This window comes from Epinephelus lanceolatus, chromosome 1, assembly GCF_041903045.1.
Source record: "Epinephelus lanceolatus isolate andai-2023 chromosome 1, ASM4190304v1, whole genome shotgun sequence".
In the NCBI taxonomy this organism is placed as follows: domain Eukaryota; kingdom Metazoa; phylum Chordata; class Actinopteri; order Perciformes; family Serranidae; genus Epinephelus; species Epinephelus lanceolatus.
Genome location: NC_135734.1, coordinates 26,524,064 through 26,542,909, shown reverse-complemented (window position 1 = coordinate 26,542,909; position 18,846 = coordinate 26,524,064). Strand labels below are relative to the sequence as shown.

Sequence of the window (18,846 nt, the reverse complement as noted above, 5' to 3'; positions counted from 1 at the left end):
TACAAGCATATAAAATATGGACAATGCCAAAGTTAAGTATAATTAATATACAAACAACAATAAATTAATAAAATACAATTAAATGAATAAAAAGTAATAATAATAATATTAACATTGATAAGTGAGTAGTTGAGGGTACAGTAAACAGTAGTTTACTGTATTTTTGCAGCACTGCATGATTTCAAAATAGTTAATGTCAAAGAAAGATAAAATTCAATGAATTTTAGAATGAATTGTATAAAAATAAAACAATTAAAAAAATAAAAATAGATATTATTATATATTATAAATATATAATAATATATATTTCTATGATATACATAATATTTAATTGAATAATGATATAATGTTTAGTAATGATATAATAATGAACAATATCCAATTTAATAATGATAATTACACTTAAAATTTGTCATAGGATATGTGTGAATAAAAGGGATGTGAACGGAAATAAACGTGGAACACAGTTGTATATAAAAATTCATATTGTATAATTTATGATATTGATTTGCATAATCTATGGCGTTTTAAAAAATAAAATAATGAAAGGAGCAGAGCTTGAATCACATTAATGGCCGATTCCAGGATTATTTTATTATAACCCCATCAATGTTTTTGTCATTGTAATAAACAGTGGCTGGTATGCCGGAAAGAAGCAGAAGATGTGGATGCACTGCCCTCTCGGTGCATATTTACTGCACCACTCCTCTCTTTCCATACTTGGCAATGCCTTTCTTGCTCCTTCGCTATTGGCTGCTGCAGAGAAAGCCCGGAGTGACCCGGACATGCAACCGGGGCCTGTTTTCTGACTGCAGCCTCCGAGTCCTTCCTGTAGCCCGGTTGAGGAAGTGAATTTCGCTGACAGGGCTGGGTTCAGTGAGGGAGAGGCGAACAAAACATCTTCCGAGGGGGACTAAACAAATAACAAATCAACAAGAGACGAGAGGAGCGGTTTGTTGAACCATATAAAAGCTACGGTATACAGTCATCGGTGAAATCGTGCTCCCCTGCCCCGCTGAGACCGCCGCAGACATGGTAAGGGCCGCGGTAGAGCTGGAAGAGCTAGGGACGGGGTAAGAAGGTTTTGGTGGGGCTGCTGGCTACTGCTAACTCAGGGCTGCTAAGCTAGGCTAACGCTTGCTGGAAGGGCTGGGTGGTAACCCGAGAGCAGCAGCAGGGGATTCAAGAGTATAAATCACCGATGCATGTCTAACTTGCACTGTTTGCAAAACTTCTGCGCACCGGATACGAATGAATTAGCTTCGCGGCTAAGCTAGCAGCTGTTTCTCCCAGCTAACTAGCTAGTAGCTAGCTGTTAGCCATGCTAGGTGCCTCGTAGGCATAAAGTTAGCACAGGATGTTTTGGATTTGACACAAGTTCGTGAATAGTATTGGTGAGGGGTCCTACTATTACGTGCACACGCTCACACACACACACAGTCGTCCTGTCGTGCACCACACACGCACACACACGCTAATATAGTCAAGCGCCTGGTTGCCTGTAGCTAAAATAAGACTGCTTGCTCCTCCTATTCCTAACCATGACAAGCTGTCAGCCTCCTCTGCTTAGGTTTTTCAGCACTGCGAGTACGATCTTGACTATGTCAATATTTAATCTGGAGAATTTCAAGATCTGACAGTCCCTGCAGATCATACCTGCAACTGTTGTGTACTTGGTGCCTATTTTTGAACAATTTCCTCCCTCTTCAGGCTCTGTTAGTAATACCACAGTAATTGATCATTGATGTGTGCGTCACAAGAACTAATATTTAACTTGAACTGTTCCTGCATAATGGGGCACCATTTTGTGCTTTCACACTGTCTCTAAAAGTGAGTTTTGCTGTACTTTCACATGACCTACATAGTCTTACGCCTGAGTTGGAACGAGCAGCTGGTTTCTCTCTGCAGTCGCCCACTCTTCTCAGCCTCACCTCATCCATCCTGCTGGCTGAGCCTCGCTGCTCTCCCCTGACCCAGGGGGTTGTTGGTCTGAGTTAGTGTTTACACGGAGACAGGAGCACTAGTAAACACAGCGTCAAGGAGCGCAGGTGTCTGACGGTGCAGACTGATTCATCGGCTGAGAGAGATTTTAAGACAGGCAAAGAACAACTCTGAGGAGAGGAAAAGGCATGGGAGACACTGCATAGAAACTTCTGTTATGTTCAGGGTCACCCTTAAGGAAAATGTTTATGGAAAGAGGGTTCTCTACTTTATAACATGTCATTATCCGTTGACCAGCTAGCAGCGGCGTGAGTAGTGTTAGTGTTAGGCTGATGTACAAAAGAGGAGTAACATTTGTAATGCTATGTTGAAAATGATGAGAATGTAAGTTGGTCTAGGTTGGTAAAACCAGTTATATAACACATAGTTAACTTGTATTCAGATACTGCAATATTGTGTAATCACCATAGACATGAAGAACAATGTGTAGATTGGTATCTCAGTAGGACCTGGGCCAAAGTAAGGTGACTGTGATATTTGTGGTATAGCCAGTTACCAGTAAGGCGAGCTGAAAAACAGGGTTTCTTCCTCTACTGTTACTCAACTTCCTGCATCTTCCGACACATTCCCCAGAGCTTCATGTTCTGACTGGTTTGTCCTCCCCTTCTCTCTTATATCCTGCCGCTCGCTGCATATTTAAGGGAGAGAAGCCCCCCCAGGGGAAGGCCATGCTATGCATCCCTGTTTGCTCTGTGTCCTCTGCGGCTGTCATTACGAATAAGTTCTTTATTTAGTCTTGATTGACTTGTGTGTTATATAATATTTTGCACTTCATTATCCTAAAAGTGCAGCAGACCAAAGAGAACCTCATAATAAAAAGAAAGATCTTTTGAAGGAATGTTTCCTGCTGAATACAACACACAGCAATGTCGATCCGAGAGTTTAAGGCTCGTCCTGCTGCTTCACAAACTGTAGTTTACTGGGGACATTGACAACATGTGCTGAGTGACTAACAAGCCTCAGTAAACAACCCAAACATATAACCAAAAAAGGAATTGACTGCAGGCATTCTCAGGCTGTATTGAAGACCCTGAATTGACTCTGGGGTCATTTGGTTTGTAGTCTCCGATGATAGTGATGGTCTGAGGTTTTTTTTTTTGTTACATAACACACACACACTTTACAGTATTTCTGACCATTCTATGAAACCTACCTTCAGTTTCTACATTGATTTAATCAATGTTTCATTTTCAGTGAGTAGATTTGTCTCATCTTACCTAGATTTAAGAGCTCCAATCGTAACTACACAGATACAGAGATGAGATGTGGCAGGATATATGTTATTCAGCTCAGTGGGTTTTTGATCGATCACATCGTATGTTCGCTTTGCAGTAATTAATCAGAGCTTAGTGTCACAGTGTCTGGGACAGCCCAGTCAGACACGATCAGGTGCTAATGTTTATGAAAACACTCAAAACTGCACTGTGGGTCGGACACCAGGCTGAAGTTGAATAGTCACGTCATCATTTAGTGTAGTATGAATCAGCTTGTTCTTGGGCTTCAGACACATGTGACTATGATCACTGGGTGGGAAGATGGTGAGGGATCACCCTCTTGTCACTAATACTGACACCTACTGGTTGGTCAGGATGTCTATGAGGAAGAGGTGCTTTGGGTGATGTCCACAACCCAGCCACATGTGAAAACATGACCTGCCGCTTGACTTGAATTAAAAGCTTTGTGCAGAAAGAAAACAAAACACCACGTGCTCCAAGCGCATGATAATATCATGGCCAATCCACTGTGAAAGCATTTTTGAGGTGTTTTTGACGTCAGCACTCGCACATCTTACAAAGCAGATTCACCTTTATTTATGATCTGTATCAATCAGCACTGACTCTGGAGACTCTCCTCGTTTGTTTTATGCTTAAAGTGTATTTCTGTTGTGTTTAGCGAAGTGTAGTCTGCATCTACAGCTGTTTCAATCACACAGATATGCTGCTGTATGTGTGTTTATTAACCATATCAACATTGATTGATCAAAGCTCCAAGTCTGCCTGTGGGCTTCCCCTCACTTGCCACAGTGGGCGGAGAAATAAAATCAGTGAATTAGTGCATAAAAACACTGTTGATTTCTTCCCATGGAGCCGACATGAAAACTATTTTGGTTCAGTAAATACCTGCTGTCAGCCTGACGAAGGCAGGTTATGGCTGTCAACTCAGCTCCCCAGCAGGAGCTGCTGCTGTCAAATGGTTGAGACGTTTACAGAAGACGGAGGCAGTGTGGACTAGATGACAGGAGGCATACGCGCCACTAACGTCTCACTTACGTGTCTCTCCCAAAGGGGATTCCCAGTTCGTCTTGTAAACACATATCTTGTCAACTTGTCATGGCTGATTTCAAATTAAAAGGATTAGTTAGGGTCTTTACAACTCATAAAAACTATCTACAGATAAAAAGTAAAGCTTTGTCTGAATGATAGTTGTGTTGCACCTGACATTTACCTGTTTGTTGTTTACCTCTGTCAGACTAGCTGCTGCAATTCCACATCATATCTGCCGCCTAATGTCCCACCTGTGCTCCATGACACACGTCTCACAGCTAAATGAAGTGTATACTTTGGCAGCTGATGGATAAAATGTGCACTGACATTTACTTGGATATAGTCACATGTGCCACATGTTTGAAAGCTGCGCCCACTGGACAGTTTTCTACACTGTTCAGTGCAGTTTTGTCAAACCTTTAACTGTTAGCTGTCCAATTACAGTTTCATTTCTAACAGTTTTTTTTATTCTGCAAGTTCTCACATGACAAATCATGAGTGCTGTTCCGTCTACTGAGCTTGAAATGTTGTCTGTAGTCTCGCAGTGCAGGCAGAGTTTGCCTGCAAGGGTGTGAATATTTCCTGCACAGCAACTTCTCTCGTACCCTCATACAGAATGTAGCAGGTCTTTATCATTGTGCTGTTCTGGAGAGGTGAAGGAGCTTGAAGTTTTTATACAGCATACAATACTGAGTCCTGATCCAGTGCTTATGTATATTTTCCTACATAATTCAGCTGCACACTAACAGACTTCACTCACTTATAGTGAGCCTGCTATAAAACTAGTGACTGTTGAAAGTTATGTGTTCAGCATCACGTCTTCATTAGTGTAGCAGGGCTTTTCTTTAAAGGATAGGTTCACATTTTTTACAAGTATGTCCTAAAACAATGACCAGCAATGCTGTAGTCACTCCTCCTGTTAATGGGTGCGTATTGAAATACTCTGAGCACATACTGGACCGCTCGTAAATTCGGAGCACTGTTGGAATGTACCATTGTGTTATTCAGAACATCACACTTTCTGAGCAGCAGAGCATACTCTGGGCCTCTGTCCTGGGAGATTGATCAGCAGAGTGCGGAGCAGAGTGATTGTTTGATTAACTTAATGGCTTGTTAATTCATGTAGAAATAGAACACTGTTTTTTGGAACAACAGCGCTCTCGTTTTAGTGTAGAGTGTCAGATTAGAATTACAAATGCACCCTATACTGGCCATTCAGACATATTCCCCTTACCGCTTTCAAATTGATGGGATAAAAAACCTGCAGTCCTGAGTCTGCGTAAAAACTATGCTTTAAAGTTTTTGTCATGATATTGTGAAGTTTCAGCAGTCTGAGTCTATCGAATCAATCAATATACCAGTATTCTAAAGTCTGTCTTTTTGGTACAAAAGTTAGTGTTTTCCTCGACATTGTTAACGTGCTGAGCAGCAGAAAAGGGATGGTAACACAAAGAAGAAATTTTGTACTAATGTGGTTGTAACTTTAGAAGATACTCATTTCATTTGACTACCAGCCTGCTGAAATCCCATAATACTATCATTAAAAACAAGACAGCACCTCAGGATCCTGTGTAGACCCTGGCTTAAGAGTTTTGTGTCCATGGTTAGAGAAGTGTTGGTGCAGAGCTGTTGTGGCAGGAAGATTCAGACTGGATCACAAACTCTGTCTTAATCCTCAGCATGAATGTAGCACTGAAGTTCAAATTAACTCATCTGTCAACAGCTGCAGCTTAGAGATGTGGCACACCTGTAAATCTTGATAAAGTGGTGGTAAAATCAGCTAAAACTTGGTGGGGGTTTTTTGGCACAATCTGCTTGGCATCAGTGAGGATCACTTCACTGAAACTGCTTGCAAATATATATATTTTGTGCCACTCTGCATTTTAGTAGCTAACAACTGTGTCAGCTGGACAGTTAAAATAAACCTGGACATGAGCCTTTAAATACCAATAAACCAATACCAATTGGCACCATTATGCTCAGACAACAATGTTTAATTGTAATTTTTTTTGTTAGTTAAACAAATAAACTCAAACTATGCAAACTGAAACACACATGCACACTGTATGTGACATTAACAATGTGTCTGTGTGAAGCTGTAAAGTGATGTGTTCAGCTATAATCTGATGATACAGTGTAGTCATTGGTATCTCTGTTTCCAGAATGACCAGCAGCTGGACTGTGCCCTGGACCTGATGAGGCGTCTGCCTCCCCAGCAGATCGAGAAGAACCTCAGTGACCTCATTGACCTGGTGAGTTTCTGTCTTTGCTTTATCCAGTCATTTCTTACAGGTAAAAAACACAAAGGGTTTAGTCCATGCCTCCCCCTGATATGTTTTGAGAAATATCAAAAAACTCTGAGATGAATAATAATAAGTGTTTTAAATAAGTGTTTTAAAAATGTATAAACACTTGATTCCATTCCCCATCATTTAAAAAACCCAGGTTTCATGTTTCCACATTAGATTTGTCTAAGGGCCCAGACACACCAAGCCACCAGTAGGCCGTTGGTCAGTGTTGGGTCATTGGTGAGCGTCTATTGCCTTAGTATTTGTTGTGTGTCCTGCACCACTGGCACAAGTCGGCCCTTGTTGGCTTTTTCCGGCCGATTTATTATGTTGAATCTGCGTTGGAGCCAGTCGTTCAACTCAGAGCGTGAAAAGAGAAACAGAAGTGAAGAGAACAAACAAACAAATGACTAAACATAAGAGGGCGTGAAATCAAAACTAAGTTGTTATGTTAGGTGAGATTATTATTTTTAGCCATTTCTTGTGTTGTTAATGTGCTATCTGGCTAACTAGCATCTTAATTCTGTCTTGCTGGTCGTCTGGTTTCCCTTTTTGAATGACATACAGACTACTGCCACCTGCTGGTATGGAGAGTTATTTCCTCTCCCTTAGGCGCAGAACGTACATGTTAAGGCCCATTTATGCTCCCTTTACGTACGAAAATGTATACGTCCATTTCAAACGATGTTACCGTCACTGCCCACATACTTCCATGTGTCCTTTACGTTGGCATGGATGTTAACCAATATATCCACCGGGGGGAAGCCCAGAGTCAAAAGTTTATGACAACAACAAACTCAAAAACAAACATGGCGACTGTGGAGGAGATATTGATAATGTACCTCTTGCATAAAAGACAAAGTCTCTAGTACTGCCGATGGGAGAAATTGACGACGAGCATAATTTCCAGTACTTTAGGATGTCCGCCGGGGCATTCGATAACCGCCATTGTTATTTCTTCTTCGTGTCTCACTAGAGCTACGTATCGGGTAGTGACAGCAACACTGTCCCCACGGTTTCCGGTGGTACTGCTCCAATTGGCCAGTATCCGTAAGCTTTATGGAAACGTGCAGAAATACAGACGAAATGAACGCGGAGCACGGACAGAAGGCTCCATCCGGATACGGACGGAGCCTTCTGTCCGTGCTCTGCATGGACGTTGAGCATAAATGGGCCTTTAGTTGGCCACTGGCTGTCGTCCTTACAGTGTGTTCAGGTGCAACTTGTTGGCATCATCGCCACTAGTTCTCTGATATCAGTTTGGTGTGTCTGGGTGTTAAGTTGCGTACCGGATAATGACTGACCTCCAGATCATGTGTGATGTCACAAAATTCTGCTCACCCCTAAATGTCTTTAACTCAGGGTTAAGGTGATGTAGGGTATGGTTGTAATAACACACTTTTTAAAAACAGATGGCACCTCAGGAATTGGTAACACATTTTTGAATCGAGGGGGAGTGTTGTGTCAAGTCACCCAGTGAACAGTTGGGTACAAATGCCGTGAGTTGTGCCATTTCTCTCGGTTTCTGTCTTGTGACTGTTATTCAGCAGCTCTGTGGTGTGTTCAGTAGCATCAGAAATGTATGTTTGTGTTCGGGGGAGCCTCCTGTGGTTTTGTTTGTGTTTCAGTGTTTGTTGTTCCATACCATTAAGCGTGAGTGTGACAGTTGGTGCATATCACTGTGACATCTGAGTGACTGAAGTTATTTTCAGCATTTAATATTGTCATTTTTAATAATTTGAAGTGCAGAGTGGAAGTTTTTTTTTCCTAAATTCTCAGTGAAATACTAAAACAGCTTAGATTTCTACCTGTGAAATAACCATCTGTTTCCCTCCTGCAGTTTTCTGTTAAAAACCTTCCTATCTGGAAATTGTTAGACCCATTCTGTGGATTTTAACTGAGCAGTGCCGGTTGAGTCCGACAGATTAAGCTAAATTGGACACAAATCAAGTCACACTTTACCACTGTTCGCTGGCACCTTGTTTTGTGGGCATGTGTGTTCCTTTCTAGCGAGACCCCCACCTGCTCACCTTCCTCCTGCCTCACCTTTAACCTCTCTCCCTCTGGGCATCGGCTCTCTCCTCACCCGTTTCACTGTGTCCGGTTGTTAGCGATTATTATTGCAGCTGTCAATCACCTCCACTGCCAGGCACTTTTTGGCTCCAACGTCTTGGCTCAAACTCCTCCTGGTGACTCACAATCACCTGAAATCACTTCTTTCTTTCCTGTTTGTCCCACGTCTCTCCTGTCTCCATTTTCTCCTCTGCCACACTCTTCCCACTGGGTCTTGTCCTCCCTTCCTTCTCTTGTCTCAACCAGTCTGAGCTGCCAGGTGTGTGTGTGTGTGTGTGTGTGTGTGTGTGTGTGTGTGTGTGTGTGTGTGTGTGTGTTCGGGATGTGGGGGATTTTTTTTTTGTTGGAAAACAGGGCCTCCTTTGTGTCTATGCTGTGATGTAGGAGGACATAGAAAGAGGAGTCCATGTCAGTCTGTGAGAAGTAATTTGTACCCCCTTATCCTCCAGATATTATGTTTCCCATTGCTGTTTTATTCCTGCTCCGCTCAGTAACCTCTGCGTATTGAGTGAAGCTGGAATGTGAAAAGAACTTTCTGTTCATTTTTGACCAAAATGAGACGATCAAATACAAGGCTACCTTTGTTGTTTTTCTGTCAGGTCTGTCCCTGAAGCCCTGCAGGCTTTATAAGTTGGCATCTCTTACAGGAAGTTTGAACTGGCAAACCTAGCTTCCTTTTATGTCTCTTGTTAACAGTCAAGACAAACAGAAAACTTTTAATAAGGTGTCTGAGGAGTTGAGATGTGTTTGAAACTTTTGCAGAAGTTTTTGCAGTTGTGCACATTTAAGTGTCTGTGTTGTAGAAAAATATGGTGGTAATGTCTTGAGCTTTCTCTCTCTGTGCTTGTGTCCAGGTGCCCAGTCTGTGTGAGGACCTCCTCTCCTCTGTGGACCAGCCCCTGAAGATTGCCCGGGACAAGGTGGTGGGGAAAGACTATCTGCTCTGTGATTACAACCGAGATGGCGACTCCTACAGGTCGAGTTTATAACTACAGTTCAGTCATGGATAGGGTTGTCCCGGCCAAATGTTTTTGCCCCTGATCCATCCAAGACATTTAATACTGAGTATTTGCTGATACTGATTCCTGATCTGGCACTTTTAATTTCCTAAGTAACAGCTGCACAGTGCACACTTAGAGTACTTATAATGAATTCAGTGTGTATGCTTGACAATTGAACAGCTCTGCAATGTATTAAGAGAACATTTCCCTGCATCCAAGCTGTTCCCTAATGTTAATTTATTATTTGTTTATTAAGAAACAGCCAAGTATAAAATAGCAAACCCTCCTTTAATCTTTTTGGCCTTGTTGCTGTCTCAGTGGGATGTCACTGTCCCTTTATGAGACTGTTCTCCAGAGTTAAGTGAATGAACGGCAACTCACTGAGCGTTTATTTTAGTCGCCAGTACATTTCTTACATGGTTTAGGTTGCATTAATAAACTACTCTCATTGGCTTTTTGCTCACCAGGCTTTATTTGTATTTGCAATTGCGTGGTGAGTGTGGTTTTCACAAGCTCTGAACCACTGTCCCTCTCTCCTATATGAAACACCATGCACCACAGCAAAACACAAGAGATTCTCACACTGAGCGGAAATGAAACTTAACAGTCTCATACTGTACTTTGCTGTTGTTAATGGTGTAGATGTTTGCCGAGGGTGGGACTCAGCCCCTGCCTTACACACACACACACACACACACACACACACACACACACACACACACACACACAGGAGCTCAGGGAAGTGGAGGAGAGACAGACAGCGGAGAGGTGATGATGGCTGCACTCGTTGCGTTGCTGTGAATGAAAACTTTGCGAGTAAAAACACCAGCTGACGTAAAACAAAGGATGGGGTCAGGCTCTATATGGCTCAGGTTAAAACTGCCTTGATCAGCCCCAAATCCGATCTTTAAGCTTGGTTCGGGACATCTGTAGTCATGCACAAGGAACATTAACTAAATTATGCTCAGTTAATCTGTCATTGGAAAACAGGCGAAGACAGTGACTCTAACAAATGTACTAACTGGCTGTAAATGGGTTCTTTTTGATGCTTCAGATCCCCGTGGAGTAATAAGTATGAACCTCCCATTGAAGACGGTGCAATGCCCTCAGCCCGCCTGAGGAAACTCGAGGTTGAAGCCAATAACGCCTTTGATCAGTACAGAGACCTGTGAGTACCGGCGAGGCAATATCACGGGGAGTTTTTAATAAACAGCCGGCGTCGCCCTCTTGTGACCTCTGATATTTGTGTTCTTCAGGTACTTTGAGGGCGGTGTGTCCTCTGTGTACCTCTGGGACTTGGATCATGGCTTCGCCGGAGTTATTCTCATCAAGAAGGCTGGCGATGGATCCAAGAAGATCAAAGGGTGCTGGGACTCCATCCATGTGGTGGAGGTGCAGGTGAGAATCAGCTCATAAGGAATAAGTTGACATTTGAACTCGCTCCTGCCCTGTATTGTGGTTTTCTTAGTGGAACGGGCAGGTAATTGTTAACATCAGTGACATGCAGGAGATGCATTATTATAAATCCTTAGTCCAGATTATTGTCTCACTGCTTGTTGTGTCTGTCTGTGCGAGCAGGAGAAGTCCAGCGGTCGTACTGCTCACTACAAACTCACCTCCACCGTCATGCTTTGGCTCCAGACAACCAAGACTGGTTCCGGCACCATGAACCTGGGTGGCAGCCTTACAAGACAGGTGTGGTGTTGAGCTCAACATAAAAACACTACTGATGCGTCCAGCATTTCTGTGGTCATCCATGAACTCACTTTGTTTCATCTTTTCACAGATGGAAAAAGATGAGACGGTTGGAGAGTCCTCACCCCACATCGCCAACATCGGCCGCCTTGTTGAAGTCAGTATGACGGCTTATATCATGCTTGTTTAACTTTTTTTGACTGCTGACCTAAAGCAGTGGATCTGCAGTAAAAAATACTGCAATGTATTGTTTCTCAAGATTAGGTCTCCTGCACTGTGGTTTCTGCTGATGTTTCATAAGGCTGTAAAAGTTGCATTATATATAGACTAATCTGCTAATATGCTCTCTAATAACACTGCTAGTATAATGATATATTAATCTTTATTTATGGAGCGCTAAGACATTTCAAAGGAAATTAAAACTCAAGTAAAATCAGGAAAGGCTCTCAGATGATGCATGTTTTAAGGAGGGACTTTAGGAGATCACTGATGTGGCCGACCTGATGTCCTCGGGCAGGTCGTTCCAGAGCCCCAGGGCCCTGACTCCAAACACTGTGTCCCCTTTAGTTTCAGACAGGCCTCTGGAATAGACACAAGATCTCTGCCCAAGAATCTCAAAGTACTTACCAGCGCGTACTGTACCAAGAGGTCAGCGATATAGCAGGGAGAAAGGCCATGAAGAGTCTTAAAAGTGATCTGTGAAATCTTAAAATCGATAGGAGCTAGTGTAAAGAGGCTAAAACAGGAGTGATATTATCACATCTCTTGGTTCTGGTTAAAACTCTGGCAGCTGAGGTCAGTGCAATCTGCGGTCGATCAATAGACTTTTGGTTCAGGCAGGCTGTTGCAGAAGCCCAGGTATGAGGAGATGAAGGTTTGCAGAATGGTCTCTGTGTCTTTAGATGTTGAAATATTTCCAAGACGATAAAAACATGATTGCACAAGCATTGTGGTGTGCTGCTCAAAACTTAATTTACAAGTTACAATTTATTGTGCTGGCAGTGTCGAACTGAACACATTTAATCTCACAGTGAAAGAAGGGATGTTTCAGTTGATAGGGCTGATAAGAGCAGCCTCCCAAAGATGAAGTTACTGTAGCCTGTGAAGTCTTAAAACAGTAGAGTGAAACTGGTTACGAAACGAGCTTTGAGAAACAAGAACAATCATGTACCGGTTTGTTTGACCTCCACACAGTCACCCCATACCCCATTTGTATTAATGAAGCTAAGTAACAGAAACATGTCTGTATAATGCAGTAGTGCAACACTTCTTTGCCACAGCCACATTGCATCATGTACAGTAGACGTCACACGCCTTCATATTTAACTGTCTAAAAATGTTGTCATTGATAAACACACAATAGAGGCAGACTGAAAGTTAAGAATGTCTTGATTCTCGTTCCAGGATATGGAGAACAAGATCCGCTCCACACTGAATGAAATTTACTTTGGGAAGACCAAGGACATCGTCAACGGCCTAAGGTAACGCCACATGAGTTGTTTGGATGAGTTGGATCACCTCTCTCCTTTTACAGCACCTCCAGTCAGCAGAAACTTTTTCTTATCGCACCAGTCTTACTGAGAGCAGAGTCGGTTTACTTCTCCATCTGTTGACCTGGTCAACATCTCTCCCTCTCTCATTCTCTCATTTCATGTCAGTCCTGATCTGATATTTTATTTAAAGCTACCTTTGCTGCCCGTCTTTTCAGATGTACTTTTTCTGTATTCACTTCGCCTCCTCCTTCCCTTATCCTTCTCCTCAAACTCGCTTATGATCTTATTTTTTTTTTATTGCCTTTCATCCCACATCTCTGTTGCCATTCTCCTCACTGTCTGTCCTCCTGTCAACCCCTCTGTCACCTCTCCTCCCCTGCCGTCTCTCCTCTGTGCTCCAGATCTATTGAGTCTTTGCCTGATAACCAAAAGTACCGGCAGCTCCAGAAGGAGCTGTCGCAGGTCCTCACCCAGCGTCAGATCTTCATTGACTAGGGTCAGAGGTACAACCTGGCATGGAGAAGTGTGTGTGTGTGTGTGTGTGTGTGTGTTAGTAAATAGAAAATGAGTAATCCACGGTGCTCCTCTGTGGTGCTCCTCTCAGATGTCTCTCAGTACTTAAATAATATATTACTTCAGACATATCTTTGATTTTTCTATACAAGCAACTCCTTCAACATACTTTTAAGACTACTAGAAACATACAAACACCAAACGTGATGACCTTTAAAGTTCAGTTTGTTCTGAACTCTCCCTCTGGTTCTTTCCTCTGAAACTGTCTCTAATAAATCAGGAGTCAGTTCAGTTATAGAACCAGCTGTGTTTTTAATAAACATCTTAATCCTGTTCTTATCATTGGCAGTAAAACTGTTAAACCAACATACAACAGCATAAAACAAGGCACTAGTCATTTGTGAAAGAAAAGCTCCTCACTTGCACTTGGACTTTACAACAACCCAGACTTTGCCTTCTTTAAAACAGCATTACCATTTTTTGACAATCTCAATTTCACATTAAAATGAACCCCCAGATATTATTTTTGTAAGAGGAAACATTTTCATCCTGCTGATTTGTCAGAGTCAATAAGCGGACAAATCCGTCTACCTTATCTCTGTAAGATTAGTGTCCTATATTGACTCGTCCCTGGGGATGATTTTTATGTAATTAAAGTACATATTTTAAATGCCACATGCAGCATACAATCAGATCACCTTGCTCACAGAATGATATTACCTGACTTCTTTTTTAAAAATGACACTGCTTGGTTTTGCTGCCCCCAAAATGCTGTGACATGTAGTTTTAAATCACATTTGTTGTTACCATCAGTAATTATTACAGGGTGTCTACAGGTCCTTAAAAAGTCTTAACATGTCTTAAAGTCAGTGTTACAACAATAAGGCCTTAAGTCAGTCTTAAATTTGAATTTTTGAGGTCTTAACATTATTATCTTATTTCATTTGTCCATTTAATGTATTTTTGTGAAAATAAAGCCTTTCTTTGTAAAAGTCCCCATTTCTAATGTTACATATCTTTAGAAAACTATAATACACTCATCTTACTTAATACTTAAACTTATTTCAGTTTCAATTCAATTTTATTTATAAAGCCCAATATCACATATCTGGTTTGCCTCAGGGGGCTTTACAGCATACGACGTCCCTCTGTGCTTTGGACCCTCACAGCAGATTAGGAAAAACTTCCCCAAAAAACCCTTTAACAGGCAATCTGTTGGCAAAATGTAGATTGACTTAACTCACTCTAATGACCAAATTCCTACATAAAACTTACCTCTGTACAATACCACATATATACTACGTGCCTACCATGCTGGAATAAGTAGAGCATGATTTGCCCAAAAATCTGTCCTAAATGTGGTTTAAAGGTGTCTTGAACGGGTCTTAAAGCATTAAATTTAACTGTCTGATACCTGTAGACACCCTGTATTAGGGGTGGGGGGAATTGATACAGCACAGTATTGCAGTATTTTGTGTGGTGATATTGTGTCGATACATACACATGAAACGTGTGTCGTGTGTCAGGTACAAATTAAACTTTTGGTAGCCCACTGGAAAAAATAAAGTCAGTTGCTTTTTCAGTCCACTAGATACAGTTTGCTGCAATATCAATAACTGAAGTGAGATGAACAGACTAAAAACTTAACGTATTAGATAAAACAGATGTTGATAAAGTTTTACTTTTCGGGACTTACAGTTGGAAAACATGTAATAAATCACAATATATCACAGAAGATGATATCACAATACTCAGCACATCACAATACGTTAAAATCACAATGATATGGTATCGGGGCCTTACCATCGTTATAATGTTAATGTGATTCCCAACCCTCATAATTATCTGCTGGTCTCGCCAAATGAACCAGGACTGAAATCTTCAAGACTGCCACTTCAAGATATGACTAATGATCAATTTCTAAACATCATTACATTGCAGCGAGCACATAGACGTCACGTGAAAAGCAGGGCAGTTGTTAGTTTATGTAAATACAGCTGTTAGCAACAAGCCACTGCTGAAAGTGAAGTAGAAAATCAAACAAATCAGAAAAACCTGACTTGAATGTCTCTCAGGTGACTGTGTGTGTGTGTCTGTGTGTGTGTGTGTGTGTGTGTGTGTGTGTGTCTGTGTCTGTGTCTGTGTGAACACATCTGCATGCTCCTCAGAGTGATGAAGGTTGGGCAGCTGTGCTGTGCAGGCATGTTGTGCAGGTTTTGTTTACCCTGTTAGTCTAACAGACGGTCCCTGCGAGGGAGCGACACACTAACCATGTCATGTTTTGGAGTTTATTGCCCTAATAAGGTTTGCTGAAACGGTGTGTTTATTCTGGGAGCAACACTTTGTCCTGTTGGAGGAGTGTGTGTGAAAGCACAGCATTGAAATAGAAATAACTGCAAAATCTGATTAGCATGAGTGTTCATTCCCGGCTGTTTAACAGGATCGTGTTGTTCAGAAACTCAAATGGATTAAAGCAGATACAGAGAAGATTTTAATTTTATATCTGCACCTAGTTAATTATCAATCTTAAAATAACTATATTTTTCAATCCTGCCGTAAGACAGTTTAGTATCAGCTGCATGACAACATGTAACTGTAACTGTTACGTTTTTATTTGCCTGACATGAATGTGTGCAGTGTGTGTACATTTATTTCACCATGGTCTCTCCACACAGGAGGAGTCGCACTGTGATGTCTGTCTAACTAACATCAGCTCCTCAGTTATTCTCTTGAACTTACAGCCTGTGTTTCTGTCTCACTGGAGAAACTTCCCCAGCCTCCCTCTCGCTGTTTCCACATTTGATCTCGCACGCACTGATTGTCTCTCGTCTCTTTGTGTCTCTCCCCTCACAGGAGTGTTCAGACTCTGGCTGACAAGTCAAAGCAGGAGGCTCTGAAGAACGACCTGATGGAGGCACTCAAACGCAAACACAACAGCTAGAGTTGCTACTGTTTCTGTTTTTTTTCTCTCTTCTCTCTCTCTCTTCTTCTTCTTCTTCTTCTGTCTCTCTCACTCTCTCCGCCTCATCTCCGCCATCTTTTCTCTGTTTCTTTACGTCTCTCCCTCCACGCCTGTTTCAGTGCTGCACTCTTGTTTATTTGTGGGGAAAAAAAAACAAAAAAGGAGAAAATGCTTAGCTTTTTATTTGGTTTTTTTTCTTCTGTCTTTTTTTGTTTTCATGCATCTCATCTGCCATGAAGCCATCGACTCACGCTCCCTCTGTCTCTCTTCGCCCCTCTTTTCTCTCCCATGTAATGAATATAATGATAGTATTACCACGGTTAATGATAATCTTACAGTGTGAGGGTCATTGTAGTAATAATCCCTGATGTTCTCACAGCTGATGTGTCCTCTGTCAGTTTCAAACGAGCGACTTTAGCCCGGCTCTTCCTGTGTTGAGGAAACAGATACAGACCGTGCTGTAGGTGGCGTAGGCTCGGCGGGGCTGTCATTATTATGTACATCAAATTTATTTCAAGCACCTACTTTTGTCTACAACGCCCCCACCCCACTGATATATTTGTATAAAATTATTACTGTCCGTGTATAACTGTCATTCTTCTGGTGTGAACACGAGGGCGGCCTTCAGTTCGTGTTAGAAGGTTTTTACTCTTTATTCCACTCTGTCCACGTGCATGTGAGCCTGTGTGGGGCTGCAGTGAGTGGAAATGTAGACTTATCAAACATGGGGATGGACTGTTATAATCACCGGGTGATTACACCCACGTCGTCAACCCAACTCCCAACTCCCCCACCCTCCTACACTGTGTATAACATGACAGTCTGCCTCCCCTCTGTTCAGCTTATTCGACTCTTCTCTCTCCTCACCTACTATGTCTTTGTTGGGGGTCACAGTTCGTCTTCATGTCTCAGTGGAAACCTTTGGCCGTTTCCATTTTGGAGGGGAATCTTTTTGTTGTATTTTTGTTTTGTTTTTATTTTGTAAAGCTTATGATTCATATTGTATTAGAGCCTCCAGCAACAATAAAAATAGTAAAAAGCTACTCCTGCTGTTTTTTTTATTCTTCATTTCTTATTGAGGTGTTGCACTGTGCATGTAGGAGACAGAATAACAAACTACATTACCACTGCAAACACTGCTGCTCAGGTGGGAAACACTTTACTCACTAAATGGACTGTGTGATGAGATTGTTTTGTCAGTTATTTTTCTTCATAGTAAAACCAGATTAAATGCACACAAGGACCATCTATTAGATTTATCTGTAACAGGGTTCAATAAGAGCTCCATTAATTCATGCCACCAGGGTGTCTGCAGGTACTTAAAATGTCTTAGATTCAATTTCATAAATTGATGCAGAACAACCACCGCTCCACTCAGCTTGTTCTTGGCACAGTGCTGGAAACATTTATAAGTCTAGACTAGTAGAAAAAGATTTTCGCACACTTACATCTATGCAGTTTTTCTCTTTACTGTTGAGCCCTCTGTCTATATGACCACCAGAGCATAAATATCAGGCCTTAAAAGCAATTAAATGTATTTAATTTGTACATGTGAGGGCTTTAATGCCATAAACATTTTATTAAATTTGTCCATCTTTAAATTTTTGTCCAAATCAGTGATTCTCTTTTGCATGAAAGTCCACATTTCCAATATTACAAATCTTTAAACCTACCACTGAAGCTTAATACTGTCTTTTAACTTTATACATGCACTTACCTGTTGGTGAAAGGTATATAAACCTAACTCACTGTGATAACATACATGAAAACTACCTCCATATGGGACCATGTATTTACTTGGTTTTTGTACTTAACTGTAATTCTTAAGTAAGAAAAATATGATTTGCCCCAAAATCAGTCTCAAATGTGCAGTGTGTAGAATTTAATTACATCTAGCGGTCAGGTTTCAGATTGCAAAAAACTTATGAAAGAGTTTTCCAATAATATATAAAGTAAAAATAATTAATGTAATCTTTTTTGCCTTTCCTGTGTGCCAAGTGCCTTGAGAATTATGGTGGCCAACATGAAAATGCAAATAGTCCTATCTAGAGCCAGTGTTTGGTTTGTCCTTCTGGGCTACTGTAGAAACAACATGGCGGATTCCATGGAGGAGGATCTGCTCAGTATGTAGATACAAACGGCTCATTCTAAGGTAATAAAAACACATTTCTCAGTTTCAGGTGATTATTAACTAATGAAAACATATTAATGAATAGTTTGGGGGAAGCTACTTTGAAAGCAGAACTTTGCAGGCTGCCAGTTACTTCACAGTGAAAGAAGATGAACTATAGCAAAGCTTCCCTAAAGAGAAATCTAGTTTGGTTAACTAAAGCTACTTAGGAAAAGTACTTCACACTGCTTACTAAATGATCAAATTGACAGCGTACATGTGATATGAAATTATAACAAAATGTAATACAAAAAAGTCACATGCCAGCAAAAATACCACTTAGTTGTCTTATATTGCATAAAGTGCCCAGCAGGTCACAGCTCATACATAACCCAATAAAATAAAATACCCCACTACACATGGCCTGTCAGCTTTGGTTTTGTGTA

The 18,846-nt window shown here is 41.4% G+C and overlaps 1 protein-coding gene across 2 annotated transcripts; it reads left to right on the top strand.

Annotated features, from left to right (window-relative positions):
* The first annotated feature begins 792 nt into the window (after positions 1-792).
* Positions 793-17,333, top strand: capzb (capping actin protein of muscle Z-line subunit beta). Of its 2 annotated transcripts, XM_033627088.2 has the most exons (10): positions 793-1,035; positions 6,428-6,517; positions 9,481-9,602; positions 10,682-10,795; positions 10,884-11,025; positions 11,206-11,322; positions 11,414-11,479; positions 12,727-12,803; positions 13,217-13,318; positions 16,182-17,333. In XM_033627088.2, exons 1-9 carry the CDS (start codon positions 1,033-1,035, stop codon positions 13,308-13,310), a joined length of 825 nt encoding a protein of 274 aa, XP_033482979.1. In that variant the 5' UTR covers positions 793-1,032; the 3' UTR covers positions 13,311-13,318; positions 16,182-17,333. The 2 variants fall into 2 exon arrangements, with proteins under 2 accessions (XP_033482979.1, XP_033482980.1); XM_033627089.2 differs by lacking the exon at positions 13,217-13,318.
* The last annotated feature ends 1,513 nt before the right edge of the window (positions 17,334-18,846 follow it).

Bases quoted from the DNA above. Each gene is read 5' to 3' on its own strand.
- capzb (XM_033627088.2), top strand. The intron at 11,026-11,205 runs GTGAGAATCAGC...CTGTGCGAGCAG, and splicing joins TCCATGTGGTGGAGGTGCAG to GAGAAGTCCAGCGGTCGTAC. The intron at 11,480-12,726 runs GTCAGTATGACG...TTCTCGTTCCAG, and splicing joins ACATCGGCCGCCTTGTTGAA to GATATGGAGAACAAGATCCG.